Raw genomic sequence first — 15,513 nt, 5'->3', positions numbered from 1 at the left:
GGGTGTCGGGGCTGGAGCTGGAGCAGAGGCTCCCCCTGCTCCCCTGGGCTGGGACTCAGCTCTCTGTTGATTCAGAGCGACCCTGCCTGACTCACCCAGGAGCTGGGCTGAGCCTTTCCAAAGGAAAAATTCGCATTAAACTCTGCCACAAGGCTCTGGTGACCATATGGAGCTGGGAGAGGGGTGGGGGCCAGCCCTGACCTTTATTGTAGGGAGGGCAGCACCAGTGACCCCACTCCCTGCCCCCCAGGGCTGGCTGTTCCCAGGCCACTCAGGTTGTTCCACAGGGCTCGCTGCTAAATAAGACAATTAAATCCTTGAGCCCAGGTTTTAGTGTTTCCATGTGCAGCCAAGTATCTTAATCTGGGCTGTTTGGGGAATTTTTATCCCGTGGATCCCTTGGTATGCCTGGAATGTTTGCTTTTCCTACTGTGTGCGTGTGTTTGAGGCACTCCTGTAAAAACAAGAGCTTCCTGCCTGCCTTGTAAATCTTTCCTTGATTGGCAGGGTGGCCTTTGGTGATTAATCAAGGGGCACGAGGACGGGGCTGACACCCTCCAGGAGCTCCTTGCAAAGCCCCAGCACGGTGGTGGGGACCTGGGCAGGGACCCCCGGGCTGGCTGCTCTCCAGAGCTGTGCGGTGACATCGGTTTTCGGTAAGAGCCTGGGAGAGGAAGGACCAAGCGGAAATTCCAGAGAGCTAAGGAAATGCTCCAGAGGGCCGGGACTTCACAGGCATTTTCTATTGTATCATCGGGATAAAACACGCGGCTCCGCTCGCAGGGATTCGCGCCGTGGCCAGCCAGGCCTTCCCACCTCGGCTGGGCTGGGAGAAGAGAGATTTGTCCCAACCAAACCTTTCCATCTTGGCCGGGAAGGAGGATATTTATTCAAACCAAGCCTTTCCATTTTGGCTGAGCTGGAAAAAGAGAGATTTGCCCCAACCAAACCTTCCCACCTCGGCTGGACTGGGAAGGGAAAGATTTGTCCCAACCAAACCTTCTTCTTTCCTTATCTTGGCTGAGCTGGAAAGGAGGACGTTTATTCCAACCAAACCTTCCCACCTTGACTGAGCTGGAAAGGAGGATGTTTATTCCAACCAAATCTTCTCACTTTGGCTGGACTGGGAACGAGGACATTTATTCCAAGCAAACCTTTCCGCTTTGGCTGAGCTGGGAAGGAGGAGATTTGTCCCAGCCAAACCTTCCCAGCTTGGCTGGACTGGGAAGGAGGACATTTATTCCAACCAAACATTTCCACTTTGGCTGAGCTGGAAAGGAGGATGCTTATTCCCACCAAATCTTCCCACCTTGGCTGGGCTGGGAACAAGGATGTTTATTCCAACCAAACCTTTCCATTTTGGCTGGGCTGGGAAAAGAGAGATGAGTCCCAGCCAAACCTTTCCATCTTGGCTGGGCTGGGAGGATATTTATTCCAACCAAACCTTTCCATTTTGGCTGAGCTGGAAAAAGAGAGATTTGCCCCAACCAAACCTTCCCACCTGGGCTGTGCTGGGAAATGAGAGATTTGTCCCAACCAAGCATTCCCACCTCGGCTGGTTTGGGAGGGGAGACGTTTATTTCAACCAAACTTTTCCAGTTTGGCTGAGCTGGGACAGAGGAGATTTGTCCCAACCAAGCCTTCCCAACTTGGCTGGGCTGGGACAAGAGAGATTTGTCCCAACTAAACCTTCTCACCTTGGCTGGGCTGGGAAGGAGGATGTTAATTCCAACCAAACCTTCTCACCTTGGTTGGGCTGAGAAGGAGGACGTTTATTCCAACCAGATCTTCTCAATTTGGCTGAGCTGACAGGGGAGAGATTTGTCCCAACCAAACCTTCCCAGCTTGGCTGAGCTGGAAAGGAGGATGTTTATTCCAACCAGATCTTCTCTCTTTGGCTGGACCGGGAAGGGGGACATTTATTCCAACCAAAATTTTCCACCTTGGCTAAGCTGGGAAGGAGGACATTTATCCCAACGAAACCTTCCCAGCTTGGCTGGACTGGAAAGGGTGGTCAGAGTGCCTGTGGCTGCCCTGCTGAGCAGATCTTGGCTGGGCAGAAATAAAATTTTATAGATAAGAATTAATAAACAACCTCAAGACTGAAAACTGAAGAGTCCACGCTCGTTCTTCAGCTGCGCAGGCCGAAGCAGAGACACCCTGCACATCTCAGGGCAGAGAATATTAACAGCCGACCCGAGAGTTCTGCCCCCTCCTTTTGCAAGGGGTGACTCCAAATTGGGGTGCAAATCCCCCCCCATGGCCCCGGGGAGGGGGCACAGACCCACCCACCCACCTGGATGTGCTCCAGGGTCAGGTGGGCAGATGGAATCAGTGAGGAGGTGCTGCTGGTGGCACTGTGAGACTTCCCTGGTGTCTCTGTGTCCCCCCACATCCCCACCGAGCTCCGGGACAGGAGGTGGAGCCTCCCCAGGTGGGCAGGAAATCACACCCAGCCCTTTGAATTTCTCAGGAAAAAGAGAAAATTCCTCAAAGGCGGCAAAACAACAGTGAGGGGCTTTGCTATGGAAATGCAGGGCTGTGTCCCCTGGGGGTGGTGGCTCCTGGCTTCACCTTTGTCCCTGCTGGCATCTCCTCAGCGTCCCCTGGACCGGGTCCCACTGGGGCTAGCAGGTCAGGAACAAACCCCTCGCAGGAAACAGGGAAATAAAGGAAAGCAGAAAAGAACAATTTAACATCCAGGAATGGAAATGACTCAGGGGCATTAAAATGCAGGGGAGATGAGAAAGAGGAGGGTCCTGGCCCTGTTTTCAGCCACATTTTTCCCTTTTAAAATTCCTAAGAAGGGGCTTTGGCATCACCTCCCTGAGTGTTTGATGGATGAAGAACTGTGGCAGGAGGTCCTGGGGGTGGGGATGTGCCCTGGGTTACCCATATGGGATCTACAGATCAGATACAAAAGAGAAGAGAACCCAGGAGAAAGTGGAGGGGAGGAACAGGAGCACTCCAACTTTCTGTGATCCTTACCTGGGATAGATCCAGCATCCCCCTGAAAAAAAGGGGAATCTCAGGGATCTGATCCTGGGAGAGACTGAGGTTTGGAGGAGCTGGCTGTGCCCAGAGTGATGGGAACAGTGCTGGATTCGGGTCTTGGGAATGGCTGTTCTTTCAGATGGGATCAGTCCTGGTGCCCTCATTGCTCGAGTTGTGTCCCCACGAAGGCTAACAAGGTTTTCCTCTGATGGAGAAGGATCTTTCCATTCCTTCCTTTTCCCCTGGGTGGAGAGGGATCTTTCCTTTGTTTCCCTTTCCCCTGGGTGGAAAGGGATCTTTCCATTCCTTCCCATTCCCCTCGGTGGAGAGGGATCTTTCCACTCCTTCCTCCACCGAGGAAGAGCCATATCAGCCACAAAGCAGCAAAGCAGAGTGAGGGGATTTGGCACAACCAGGAGGATCCCAATCCCACCCATGCCCTGCCCACATTGAGGAGTGTTCCCTGTTGGGGTTTTGGGAAGGGAATTCACCCAAATTGCACAGCAGCACTCCAGGTCACACATTCCCAGGGGGGATCAGACCTGGACACCCCAAAATGATGCAGATTTCAGAGAGAGGACAGGGAGGATGAGTTGGCCTCAGGCCTGCTGGCTTGTGGGGTATCTCCATGAGGACAGGGTCCCTCTGGATGGGATGCTGGGAGCAGGGGAGGGGCTGGGCTGCTGCCTTGGCTCCCTCCCCATGGGGATGAAACTCCCTTTGGGGGCAGCCTGGGGAATCCTAGCATGGGGAAACATCACTTGTGCAATTCCTTCAACTCCAACTCCTGGCTGCACTCTGAATCCAGAGTTTGGGACAGAAGCAGCAGGTACCTGGAGGAAGCTTTAGCAGGAAGATTGCCATGGAGAGGTTTGAGGGGTTCAGCATGGTCACAGGACACTGTCACTGGGGCTCACGGGATGCTGTCACCAGTGTCACCATTTCCCTGGGAGATGTGCTGAGGCTGCAAACCTCCCCTCCATGCCAGGCACCTTCCTCTGCCCACAACGCCCCAGTTTTCCAGGCTCAGCACGGCCGAGGGCTGAGGCACTTTGGGAGCCTGAAGACAGCCGAGGTGATCTCATCCCACGAGTATTTTCTTGGCTCCCTCTCCCGGCTCCACCGCCTCGGCGATAAGGCTGGGCTGAGGTCAGTGGGAGGGTCTGGCATTGCGGAGCCGTGTGTCACCCCGCCCAGCCTGGGACACCGCGGCACCTGCGCTGCCTCCAGCCACGTCCCCGAGGCCCTGCCCCATCCTCCGGGATGCTCCACCTGGGAACAGGGTCCCTGCAGGCAGCCAAAGGTGCCCCCACCACTGCCCCCAGGGCCAGCTGCTGTTTCGCCTTCTCCTGGGAAAACCAAAAGATTAAGACTTTTCTTACCTTCAGTATTAGAAAGAAGGAGAGGAAACTCTTCAGATCACTTTCCAAAGGGGTGTTATCAGCCCAGGAGGGGTTTCCTGCCGCCAGAAATAGGGCAGTGTTAGGATAGGAAGGGAAGCAGGGTGACACAGACATGGATAAGGCCAGGGGGACGAGCCAGGAGAGGAATCCTGGGTGCTGGGGGAGCTGGGCTGCTCCCTTGGAGCTCAGGTGGGAGCCCCATCCATCCAGGAAAGAGCAGGGCAGAACCACTGCTGGGTCCTTTTGGAGATGCTGCTGCTGGGCTTGGGATATTGGAGTCCATCCATCATCCATCCATCCATCCATCCATCCATCCATCCATCCATCCATCCATCCATCTATCCATCTGTTCATCCATAGAATCACAGACTGGTTTAGGTCAAAAAGGACCTTAAAGCTCATCTTGTTCCACTCTCTGCCTGGGGCAGGGATATCTTCCACTAGACCACGTTTCTCCAAGTCCTGTCCATCCATCCATCCATCCATCCATCCATCCATCCCAAGGTGCTGGGCCTAGTTTCCAGACTTTGCACATGCTTGGGGACAAAGGGACAGGTGCTGTGCTCTCGTCTCCTCCCCACACCAAACTAGACCCTCACTGGGGCTACAGGGTGCCAATTCCCACATTTCAACCTTCATCCATGAGGATTTGACTTGTCACTGGGAAAACTGGGCTGGAAAATGTGTTTCTTGAGCTTCTAGGTGCTCCTCTTCCTCCAAGCACTGACTCCATCTCTCTGCATTTTCTTTCCATGCTCCCCTGCTTTGAGTCTGGTGCCTGCTACACATTGGAGATTTATTTTTTCCCCATTTTTTGGGAGATAACTCAGAGGTAGTGAGCTGTGCCTGCAGCCCTATTCCTGCTATTGCACCCTGCGTGCCTCGGGGGTGATACCAGCGTGTGATGGAGCAGAAAAACAAGGAGAGGAGGCTGGAGACCCCCATGTCCCCCTCCCAGATCAGCCTCCTGGCTCTGTGCCAGTCAGAAGATGCTTTTTGAGCTCCCTCAAAAGAATGGGAGCTTAATGTCCCGGAGCTAATAAGCAATTTTCCCCTGCACCTGCCTCTCCCCACCGCCTCCCCTCCGGCCATCTGCCGTCTCTCTCGGGGTCTGTGGGCTCTGCACCGGCAGCCTGGGGCTGGGATGGGGCTGGTGTTCCACTGCTTTGGGGCTGGGGATGCTCAGTGTCCCACCAGAGATGAGCCAGGGGGCTTTGAAGGGGGAGTCTGGCCCCTGATGGCTTCCTCCATCCCTGTGTCCCCACAGGTAAGGGGGTGGCAGAGCCCAAAAGGGGAAACTGAGGCTGGGAGAGCAGCAGGGTACACGCAGAGGCAGACACGAGCTGGCCGGAATTGCTGCATCCACAGGGAGCTGGCATCCCCAAACAGAGGGGGTGTGAGGATGGAGGACACAGGGAGGGAGGAATGCAAGGAGAGGGATGTGAAGAGGGGATGCAAGGAGGGGGAAGGCGAGGAGGGGGGGATGCGAGACGGGGGATGCAAGAAGTGAGATGTGAAATAAAAAGAGGGGGACATAAGGAGGGGGATGTGAGGAGGGGGATGTGAGGAGGAAGACACGAGGAGGAATGTGAGGTGGGGAATGAGAGGGCAGGGGTGTGAGGTGGGGGATGTGAAGGGGGGATGTGAGAAGGAGGATGTTAAGGAGAGAGACACAAGGAAGGGGGATGAGAGGAGGGGGGATGCGAGGACGCAGAATGCGAGGCGGGGGGGATGCGAAGAGGGGGGATGCGGGAAGGGGGGCCCGAGGGGGCAGAGCAGATGGGGCCGGGCAGGCTCGGGGTTGCCCCGGCCCCGCAGACAAAGGCTGGGGCAGATTTACGGCCCGGGACAGCTGGCGGGCAGAGCCGCCCCCCCGGCCGCAGCTGCCGCTCCCGCTCCCGGCCGCGCTGCTGCGCCGGCGGCGGCCCCGGGGCGGAGCGGGGCGGGACCGGCCCCGCATTCCGGGCATAGCAGAGCCCGGCCCGGCCCCCGCGGCCCCGGGACGCTCAGAGCCGCCGCAGCACCGCTCCGCTCCGCCATGCCACGGTGAGTTCTGCCATCGGAACCCCCGACCGGCACCGGGGACCCCCGGCACCGGGAATTCCCCAGCACCGGGACCCCCCTGACCGGCACCGGGATCCCCCGAGCAGTATCGGGACCCCCCAGCACCGGGAATTCCCCGGTACTGGCACCCCCTCCCCCCCGGCACAGGGAACCCCTCTAGCACTGGGACGCCCCCGACCGGGATCGGGACCCCCGAGCGGCACAGGGACCCCCCCGGAACGGGGATGCCCCTGGGGAAAGGACGCTCCCCAGCACCGGGAATTCCCCAGCAGGGATCGGGACCTCCCTCCCTCGGCACCGGGACCCACCCGGACCAGCAATCCCGAGACCGAGACCCCCTTGGACCGAGATCCTCCCAGCCGGGACTGGGACTCTTTGACCGGGATCGGACCCCCCTGGCCCAAGGAAGGCCCCAGCCGGGACTGGGATCCCTCCAGGGGAAAAGGACGGCCCCCAGCTCCCAGAACTGGGACTCTTCTCCCTGGGACCGGGACTCGCCTCTTCCCCCCCGGCACCTGGACCGTCCCGGGGAAAAGACCCTCTCCCATGCCGGATCCACTCCCAGGGACTGGGAACCCTCCTGGAACCCTCCCAAACGGGACCGGAACATTCCCCCTTCCCCACGGAAAAATCCCAGGACCCTCACCGGGACTGGGACACCGCTACAAGTCCAGGACCTCCGGGTCCGGGGATGGGGGGTTCTATCCATCTCCCGGTGGCTCTGTACCCGGTCCTGTGGGGCCGCTTTATCCCCCGCTTTATCCCAGGCCATGGGGGACCAGCTCCGAGCCAGCCCCAGATGCGGTGCCGGTGCTGGGCTGCTCCGCTCTCCAAGTGCCGCCACGGGCACGTCCGGGCCGGATTCCTGGCAAACATTCCCGTGTCCATCAGAATCCGGACCGTCCTGCCCCGGCTGCCTCCCAACAATCCCGTTTCTCCCTGCCGCAGGTGTCTCGGCGTGCCCAGTCGCTGTTGAGGTCCCCCGGGACTCCCCTCGTCGGGTGGAATCGTGGCTCTGCCGCCGGCACGGACGGACATGAGGACGGCGGAGGACTCGAACGGCACGGTGCTGCACCGGCTGATCCAGGAGCAGCTGCGCTATGGGAATCTCACGGAGAACCGCACTCTGCTGGCCATCCAGCAGCAAGCCCTGCGCGGCGGCGGCGGCGCCGGCAGCCCCCGCTCCTCCCTGGAGAGCCTGAGCCCCGAGGAGAGCCAGATGGTGCAGCAATCCACGCGGCAGGAGCCGCAGGGCCAGGAGCATCACTCCGACCACGTCTACCTGGAGAACAGCGTCTACCGGCTGTGCCCGCCCAAGGGCGAGGAGCTGCCCACCTACGAGGAGGCCAAGGCGCATTCCCAGCTGCTGGCATCGCAGCGCGGAGCGGGGACGCGGGCCGAGAGCGGCGCCCGGCGCCCCGACGAGGGGCTCAAGGAGCTGAAGCACGGCCACGTGCGGTCGCTGAGCGAGCGGCTCATGCGGATGTCGCTGGAGAGGAACGGGGCCAAGGCGCAGAGCCCCATCAGTGCGTCGCACAGCTTCCCGCAGCTCTCCCGGCAGCTCGTCCCCCTGCGCGGGCAGCAGCCCGAGGGCACCGAGCCGCGGGGACCGCCCCCGGAGTATCCCTATGTCATCCCTGCCCAGGACGCTTACCTGGCTGAGCCCCGAGCCTGCTCCCGGGAAGGTCCTGCATTTCAGCATCCTGACATCAGGTAAAGCTGTGACCCCTGGGCTCTCTGCTTTTGGATGCCTCTCAGGGATGTTCAGGATGGATGCTTGGAAGGGCAGCGGGGGCCCAGAGCAGCTGCTTTTGTCCTCACTGGCCCAGGCCTGCAGGGAGCCCCCCACTCTGCTCCAGTCCCCAGCTCCCTCAGCATGGCTGGGCTTTTCCAACCAGTGAAGAAAATCCCATTCCCACAGCAGACCCTGCCTCCTCTCCATGCACCAGGAGGGAGCTGGGGGTAACTTAGGGAATAATCCAGGAGCTGGAAGCAGCCCAGGAAACAGCTAAATGTGGAATAGGTATGGGGCAGGATGAAATACAAATATGCTCCCTGCTCCACAGAAACCCATGCCATGGTCCTGAGCTGGGAATGTCCATGATACTTGGAATTGCTGCTGAGCAGAGCCTGGGCTGGTGCCAGGTGGTCTGTGGTCCCTTTGGCAGCTCAGTGCCTCTGGCTAAGCCCCAGGGTGACTGTGAGATGGACATCTGGGGGTCCAGGCATTGCCTGGAATTTGAGGAGGACTGGAAACCACCTCTTCCAGTGTGGAAAATGATGGGAAAAAGGGAACTGGTGGCTCAATGTGAGGACACACTGCTCCCAGTCCTGCTGATCTATCCAGGCAGAGAGCGATAGCATCTCCAGCAGGAAAACCTTCTCCTTGCAGGGAACAAAGAGGGGAAGGGGAGCTGTGGGGAAGATGTATTTATTCTTCCTTGCTCCTATATCATCCCGCAGGAATGCAGCCCTTGGCGGGCAGCCCGCGGGGGAGCGCAGCGGGGCCGGGCCCTGCTCAGGGATTCCAGCAGGGATGGTGAGCTGGGATGCTGGAGCAGTGGCACAAGGGGCAGCCAGGCTGGCCTGGCTTCTCTGAATATAAAAAGGACACATCCACAGTTTGGCAGTGGGGACCTGGGTCAGGAGCCTTTGGTTTGCACAGAAAATAAGGAAAATGCCGGCCTCCAAGGTGCATCCTATGCCAGGCTGCCTGCAGCATTCCCAGCAAGAGAGGAACCTGGAGGGTTGGGAGCCCATCCAGACCCACTGGCCAGGTGCTGGAGGGGTCAAGCCAAGGCATCCCTGCAAGATGGGATGTGTGGTTAGACAGCGAGCCCTTCCCAGTTCTAAAAAGCAGGATAGGCGCTTCCACCTCCTTTGAGGTGACGCCAGCACGTGCCTGATGGGATGCTGGAGCTGCACCCACCTCTCCCACCCTGCCCACCCTGACCCCCCCTCCTGGCTCTCCGCAGGGTGCTGCCCACCTCGGTGCCAGCCGCGTTCCTGCCGCTGTGCCCGGGCGCGCTGGCCCCGGCGGGCGTGGAGGCGCTGGTCAGCGCGCAGGCCGTGTCGGCCGGCAGCCGCCTGGCCCGGGCCGACGCCGTCCTGCGGGACAACGAGAGGCTGCAGCGGGACAACGAGAGGCTGCGGCGGGAGCTGGAGAGCTGTGCCGAGAAGGCGAGCCGCATCCAGAAGGTGAGGGAAAGGTGGCAGCTTCTTCCCGTGTGCCTTCCTGCCCGGGGGATGCTCGACCAGCTGCTGCTGTGAAAACTCACCCCCTTTAGTGATTTAGGATTAAATCCTTTCTCCTCCTCCCTCTGGCGGCTCGTTCCCCTCGGAGCAGCTGCAGCACGGCAGCCGGGGTTGGGGAGAAGGAGCCCATTCTCCAGTGACCCTCTCCCTCCGCCTGTCCCCCCATCCCGGCCGCCACAGAAAGCCCTTTGTGTGCCCGTCTATAAGGGGCGGCTGTTCCCCGTGGCTGGGCTGTGGCAGAGCCAAAATTCTGCGGAGAAACTCTTCCATGAGAGAAAAGACCGGAAAAAAAAATCAGTTTTCCCCCCAAAACAGTGCATTTGGGGTGCACTGAGTTCCTCTGGCAGCTCAGGTTGGGCTGAGCACCCCGGCTGGGCTTTGGCTGGCATGTGCCTTTCCTCATTCCATGAATATCTAACCCTGGCTTGTCCCTTCCTCCGCCCCAGCTGGAGAGCGAGATCCAGCGCATCTCGGAGGATTACGAAAACCTCGTCAAGGCGTCCTCCAAGCGGGAAGCCTTGGAGAAAGCCATGAGGAACAAGAGGGATTGTGAGATGCGACGGCTACAGGATTTCAACCGAGACCTGAAAGGTGAGGCACCCTCTGTGTCCTCCTCCCTGTGGGTGTTTTGTGTTCTCCAGCTGTTTCCATGGGAAACAAGGTTTTTTCTCCTTCCTCCAGCCCAAATCTTGTATTTAAATCTTAATTGAGGTTTTTTTTATTTTGGATCAGAGCGGTTGGAATCGGCGAACAAGCAGCTGGCCAGCAAGAACCAGGAGAACCAGGAGAGCAGCCAGGGCAGCGTGGCCAAACTCCTGGCACAGAGTAAGTCCCGGGGGATGGACACCCATCCCTGCCTGGCTCCCCGGGCATCTGCGAGCAGGGCTCGGCTGCAGGAGGAGGAGGCGGGTGTCGGGAGGCAGCTCTCGCCCTTCCCCAGGGAGGATGGAGCAGTTCTTGGCGCTGGACTCGAGCCATTAATCCCGGCGGCCGGCCGGCGGCGTGACCCGCATTCCCCACATTCCTGCCGCGGCTCCGGCTCTTCCAGCACCGAGCCCGCACTCCCGCCCCACGCCAGCCCGGCCGTTCTCTCCCTCCTCCCTCCTGCGCTTCGCAGCCATGACAGCCTGGGCTTTTTTTGAGGGGGAAAATGTGCTTAAATTTTAGCAGAGAGATGTGATACTCGTGTTAGTAGGAAGAATTCCATGCCCTTCCCCAAGGTGGCTGGATTCACACCAGGCAGGTCTCACCCTTCCCGAGATAAAATTTAGGCTGGAATGTGGCACGTGGAGGCTTCTGGCCATCTGCCCAAGCGGCTGGAATGCCCCTGACCCCCGTTTGATGGAAGATCTGGAGGAAGGGGTGGCATGGCCAGATGTTGGGAAGCAAAGAATCTCCACTGTGCTTCATAGCTGTAGGGAAGTGGAATATCTGAGATTTGTGGGGTTCCCTTTCAGGCTACGAGCACCAGCAGGAGAAGGAGAAGCTGGAGCGGGAGGTGTCCCTGCTGCGCAGCGCCAACGAGGACCAGCGGCGGCGGGCAGAGCTGCTGGAGCAGGCGCTGGGCAGCGCCCAGGCGCGGGCGGCCAAGGCAGAGGCCGAGCTGCGGAAGAAGCGAGCCTACGTGGAGAAGGTGGAGCGGCTGCAGGCAGCCCTGGGGCAGCTCCAGGCCGCCTGCGAGAAGCGGGAGCAGCTGGAGCTGCGGCTCCGCACCCGCCTGGAGCAGGAGCTGAAGATGCTGCGGGCTCAGCAGGTGGGTGCTGGCGAGGCACAGCTGTGATGGTGTTAGGATGAGGGAAGAGATGAGGATCTGACTATGTTTCAGAAGGCTTAATTTGTTATTTTATGATATATATTATATTAAAACTATATTAAAAGAATAGAAGAAAGGATTTTATCAGAAGGCTGGCTAAGAGTAGCAAAAGAAAGAATAATAACAAAAGTTTGTGGCTCAGACTCTGTCCGAGCCAGCTCACTGTGATTGGCCATTAATTAGAAACAGCTAACATGGGCCAATCAAAGATCCACCTGTTGAATTCCACAGCAGCTGATAACCGTTGTTTACATTTTGTTCTCAAGAGGAAAAAGCTTAAAAAAAAGATTTTCCATAAAAGATGTCTGTGACACGCGGCGGCTCCAGCCAGGCACGGCGGGTGCTGCGTGCTCCCAGCACCTCCCCATCCTCACTGGGGCTCTGTTTTGGCTGCTGCAGAGGCAGGCGGGCACGGCCAGCGGGGGGACGCCGGAGCTGAGCGCCCACACGCTGTCGGAGCAGCTGAGGGAGAGGGAGGAGAAGATCCTGGCGCTGGAGGCCGACATGACCAAGTGGGAGCAGAAGTACCTGGAGGAGTGCACCATGCGCCAGTTCGCCATGGACGCCGCGGCCACGGCGGCCGCGCAGCGCGACACCACCCTCATCAGCCACTCGCCACGGCACTCCCCCAACAGCAGCTTCAACGAGGACCTGCTCCTGGCCAGCCACAAGCACCAGGAGATGGAGAACAGGTTAGTTCCACCTTGCCAGAGGCGTTTGGCATCAAACTTTTTGGTTGGGCAGTGCCTGGATCCTCCTCTCCCCATCCAGCTCCTCTTCCAGCTTCTGCCTTTCCTGCTCTCCAGGTTGAAAGCTCTTCATGCCCAGATCCTGGAGAAGGATGCTGTCATCAAGGTCCTGCAGCAGCGCTCGCGGAGGGACCCCAGCAAAGCCCTTCAGGGCTCCCTGCGGCCGGCCAAATCCGTGCCCTCCATCTTCGCTGCCTCCGCCGCCCCGAGCTGGCCAGGGGCTGGCCAGAGTGACCGGTCATCCGAGGGCAGCTCCCGTGGCAGCACAGGTAAATAGGGACACCTGCCCGCTCCCTACCTTCACTTGGCACTGGGGACCTGCTTGCAATTTTCTCCTGTGGTTTTGGAGTTGGAGAGCTTGGGGAGGGGTGATTCCTCCAGGATCAGCCAGCAATCACAGAATGGTTTGGGTTGGAAGGGACCTTTAAGCTCATCTTGTTCTACCCTCTTCTATGGGCAGGGACACCTTCCACTGTCTAATCTGGCCTTAAAAACTCGAATCCCTTGCCTTGAATCCCTAACAGAGTCTCCTCCAGCAGGCAAAGCTGCCACTGAAGGGACAGCAGTGTCCACTGCCCTTCCCTTGCCGTCCCACTCGAAGCACGGCAGCAAGGACGGCAGCACGCAGACAGACGGAGCGGCCGGGAGCAGCGAGCAGGGCGAGGGCACCGCAGTGCTGGGTGAGTCCCCCTGGATGGCACAGGGCAGGGAGCTGGGATGGCCCAGCATGTGGGGTTAGCATCCCTGGGATGGACTTTGCACAAAATCAGCAATTTTTTAAGGCATTTTTGAGGCCCCAGTTGGGTTGGGTGTGTTTGAATCCCTGCAAATCCCTGTAAATCCTTTCTTTCTTCGCAGAGAGCTCGGCCACTGCTAGAGCCCTAGACCTGTCTGACATGGTGGAGATCCTGATTTAAGGCCACCCAGGGCTGCACGGTGGTCTCTCCACCCCTCCTGCCAGCATGCTGGGATGGAGAAGTGTCTGGGAAGGAGGGGCCGAGCCGGGAGCTCAGCAGTGTCCCCTTGGTCTCAGCAGTGACTCCAGGATGTGGCAGGGTCACTGTCCCCTCAGTGCCCACACGGGTCCCTGGCTGCGCAGGGCGCGCTGGAGCCCGGGGACCCCGCGGTGGCTCCATCCCCATCCTGGCTCCATCCCAACTTCATCCCCATCCCAGCTCCCACTTCCGGGTCCTGGCCATCTGCACCCAGCCAGGTGCTTGGCTTCCAACTGCAGAATCCCTCTCTGATGGCCCGAACTGTACCCACAAGCTGAACTCTCTGCACGAGGGCAGAGCTGGGAGGGATCCTCTGCGCGTCCCATCGACCACCCGGATCCACGTGGCCAAGCCAAGCACTGGGAGCACCAAACTCCCATCACCTGCATCCTGCCTGTCACAGGCTTTGTGACGGGGTGACAGTGAAACAAAAATGACAATGGAGGGGATGAAGGGTGGAGGAAAAGTGGAGGTGAAAGGCTCTGAGGATGGAGGCAGCGGGATGTGCCACTCTTCTCCGGCTGCGTCCCCTGGCTACTGGCAGCTGGCTTCTGCTTGTAGCCAGCGCCAACATCCTGCTCCTTGGAGCTTCCCATCCTTGCCCTTCATGTAAATATATATATTTTTCTTTATTTCTTTCCCCTTTCAACATGTGCATTTGCTGGCCAACTGCATTTTTTATTTTTCTCTCCCCAGACACGTAAAAAATGCGTTCGGTTCTCGTGCATTGTTTACAAAATGGAAAAGAAACAAAAAATTATGAAAGAGGAAAAAAAAAACCCAAACCCCATGACTTAATATATTTTATATTAATATTGGTATTTCTTTTTAAGTATTTTTTTTCGTGCTGTGAACTTTTTTTCCTGCCAAAGACGACAAGTTCTCGTTTGTGCGTTTTAAGTTATCTTTAAGTATTTAAACATAAACCTGGCTGTTTCGTTATGCCACCCTATACCGAGATTGCTGTAGCATTCCACTTGGTATAACAACATAATATTTTAATAAAAAAACCCAAATATTGATCCGTGGATTCTCTTTTTTTCCATGCAATGCAGAGAGATGGAGGTGCCCCCAGGGGAAGAGGGTCTGGGAGTGCTGACCCCTTGGTTCACATGTCCTTCCCAGCTCCCCAGGGCAGAGATTTGGGGTGCAGCTGCATGGAAGAGGGGAAAAATGCTCAGGAGGATTTCTGCATTCCCCAAAATCCCATTGGGATGCCATTCCCCTCATCTTCATGGGGGGAAAAGGGTGGAGTTGCCTGAAAGTGTTGATGTGGTTTCCTTCCTACTTTGGCATCCCTGCATCCCTGTGTCCTTGGTTTCTGCATCCTCATGAACCTGTATCCCTGTGTCCTCCATCCTTGTACCCTGCTGTCCTTGATCTCTGCATCCCATAACCACATCCTGATGGGATCTTCCTCACAAAACCCCTTCCTGCCCTCCTCAGCCCTTGCCACATGGAAAACTGTTTAAAAGAATCCCTGATGTCTTCCAGCATGGATGGATCTGATCTCCAAGCTCTCCTAGGCTTTGTCAGCAGTTTCCAAGCCCTTCCCACTCTGCCTGGCTCCTTGATCTTCCGGAAGACCAGAAGTTTTCCATGACTTGGACTTTTATTTTCTGATAACTGTGGTGTTAATGCTTCCCAGGGAACATCCCTGAGGACTCTGCCATCTCCAGCCAGGCCAAGGCTTTCCCTTTGTGCCACCCCTTGGCGTTAACTGGGAGCTCATCTTTGTTATCCTGCTCTCCCTGGGGACCGGGAGCTCTTGTGCTGGGCAATGCTGTTTAGCTTGGATTATGTGGAACAACAGCATCAGAAATCAGTTTTGCTGCCAGCTCTTCCACGGAACCATGGAATCATTTAGGTTGGAAAAGCACTTCAAGATCATCAAGCCCAACTGTTAACCCAGCACTGCTAAAGCCACCACTAAACCATGTCCCCAAGTACCACATCCACATGTTTTTCAACCCTTCCAAGGATGGTGATTCCATCCCCTTCCCTGGGCAGGATGCCTTAGGACTCCATTGAGTTGATCACTGGTCTTGGTGGGACAGTGATGCTGAATCCCAGCTGAGCCCCAACCTTCCCATTCAGGAATCTGGAAGAAGTATGGCTAAAAATTGAAAATTTGGGTCTTTCTGTGGCTGCAGGACAGGTCTCCATCCCTGAGGAGCAGGTTAGGGAGGCTTGGAGCAATGTGAAGCTTGGAGCTGGGATCCTCCTATGCACCAATGGCT

General features: G+C 57.7%; 1 protein-coding gene across 2 annotated transcripts; it reads left to right on the top strand.

Annotated features, from left to right (window-relative positions):
* The first annotated feature begins 6,374 nt into the window (after positions 1-6,374).
* On the top strand, positions 6,375-14,233 carry AMOTL2 (angiomotin like 2). Of its 2 annotated transcripts, none has more exons than XM_054283111.1 (10): positions 6,375-6,443; positions 7,410-8,174; positions 9,437-9,659; positions 10,163-10,307; positions 10,449-10,541; positions 11,174-11,469; positions 11,929-12,221; positions 12,336-12,547; positions 12,815-12,958; positions 13,137-14,233. In XM_054283111.1, the coding sequence occupies exons 2-10, from the start codon at positions 7,498-7,500 to the stop codon at positions 13,193-13,195; spliced, it is 2,142 nt and encodes a 713-aa protein (XP_054139086.1). In that variant the 5' UTR covers positions 6,375-6,443; positions 7,410-7,497; the 3' UTR covers positions 13,196-14,233. The 2 variants fall into 2 exon arrangements, with proteins under 2 accessions (XP_054139086.1, XP_054139085.1); XM_054283110.1 differs by having other exon boundaries at positions 12,803-12,958.
* The last annotated feature ends 1,280 nt before the right edge of the window (positions 14,234-15,513 follow it).

This window comes from Melozone crissalis, unplaced genomic scaffold, assembly GCF_028551555.1.
Source record: "Melozone crissalis strain CALT ecotype California unplaced genomic scaffold, PUWL_Pcris_2 ptg000034l_1, whole genome shotgun sequence".
Taxonomy (NCBI): Eukaryota; Metazoa; Chordata; class Aves; order Passeriformes; family Passerellidae; genus Melozone; species Melozone crissalis.
Note: the sequence above shows the minus strand (reverse complement) of the source record. Positions and strands in the feature narration are given on the sequence as shown.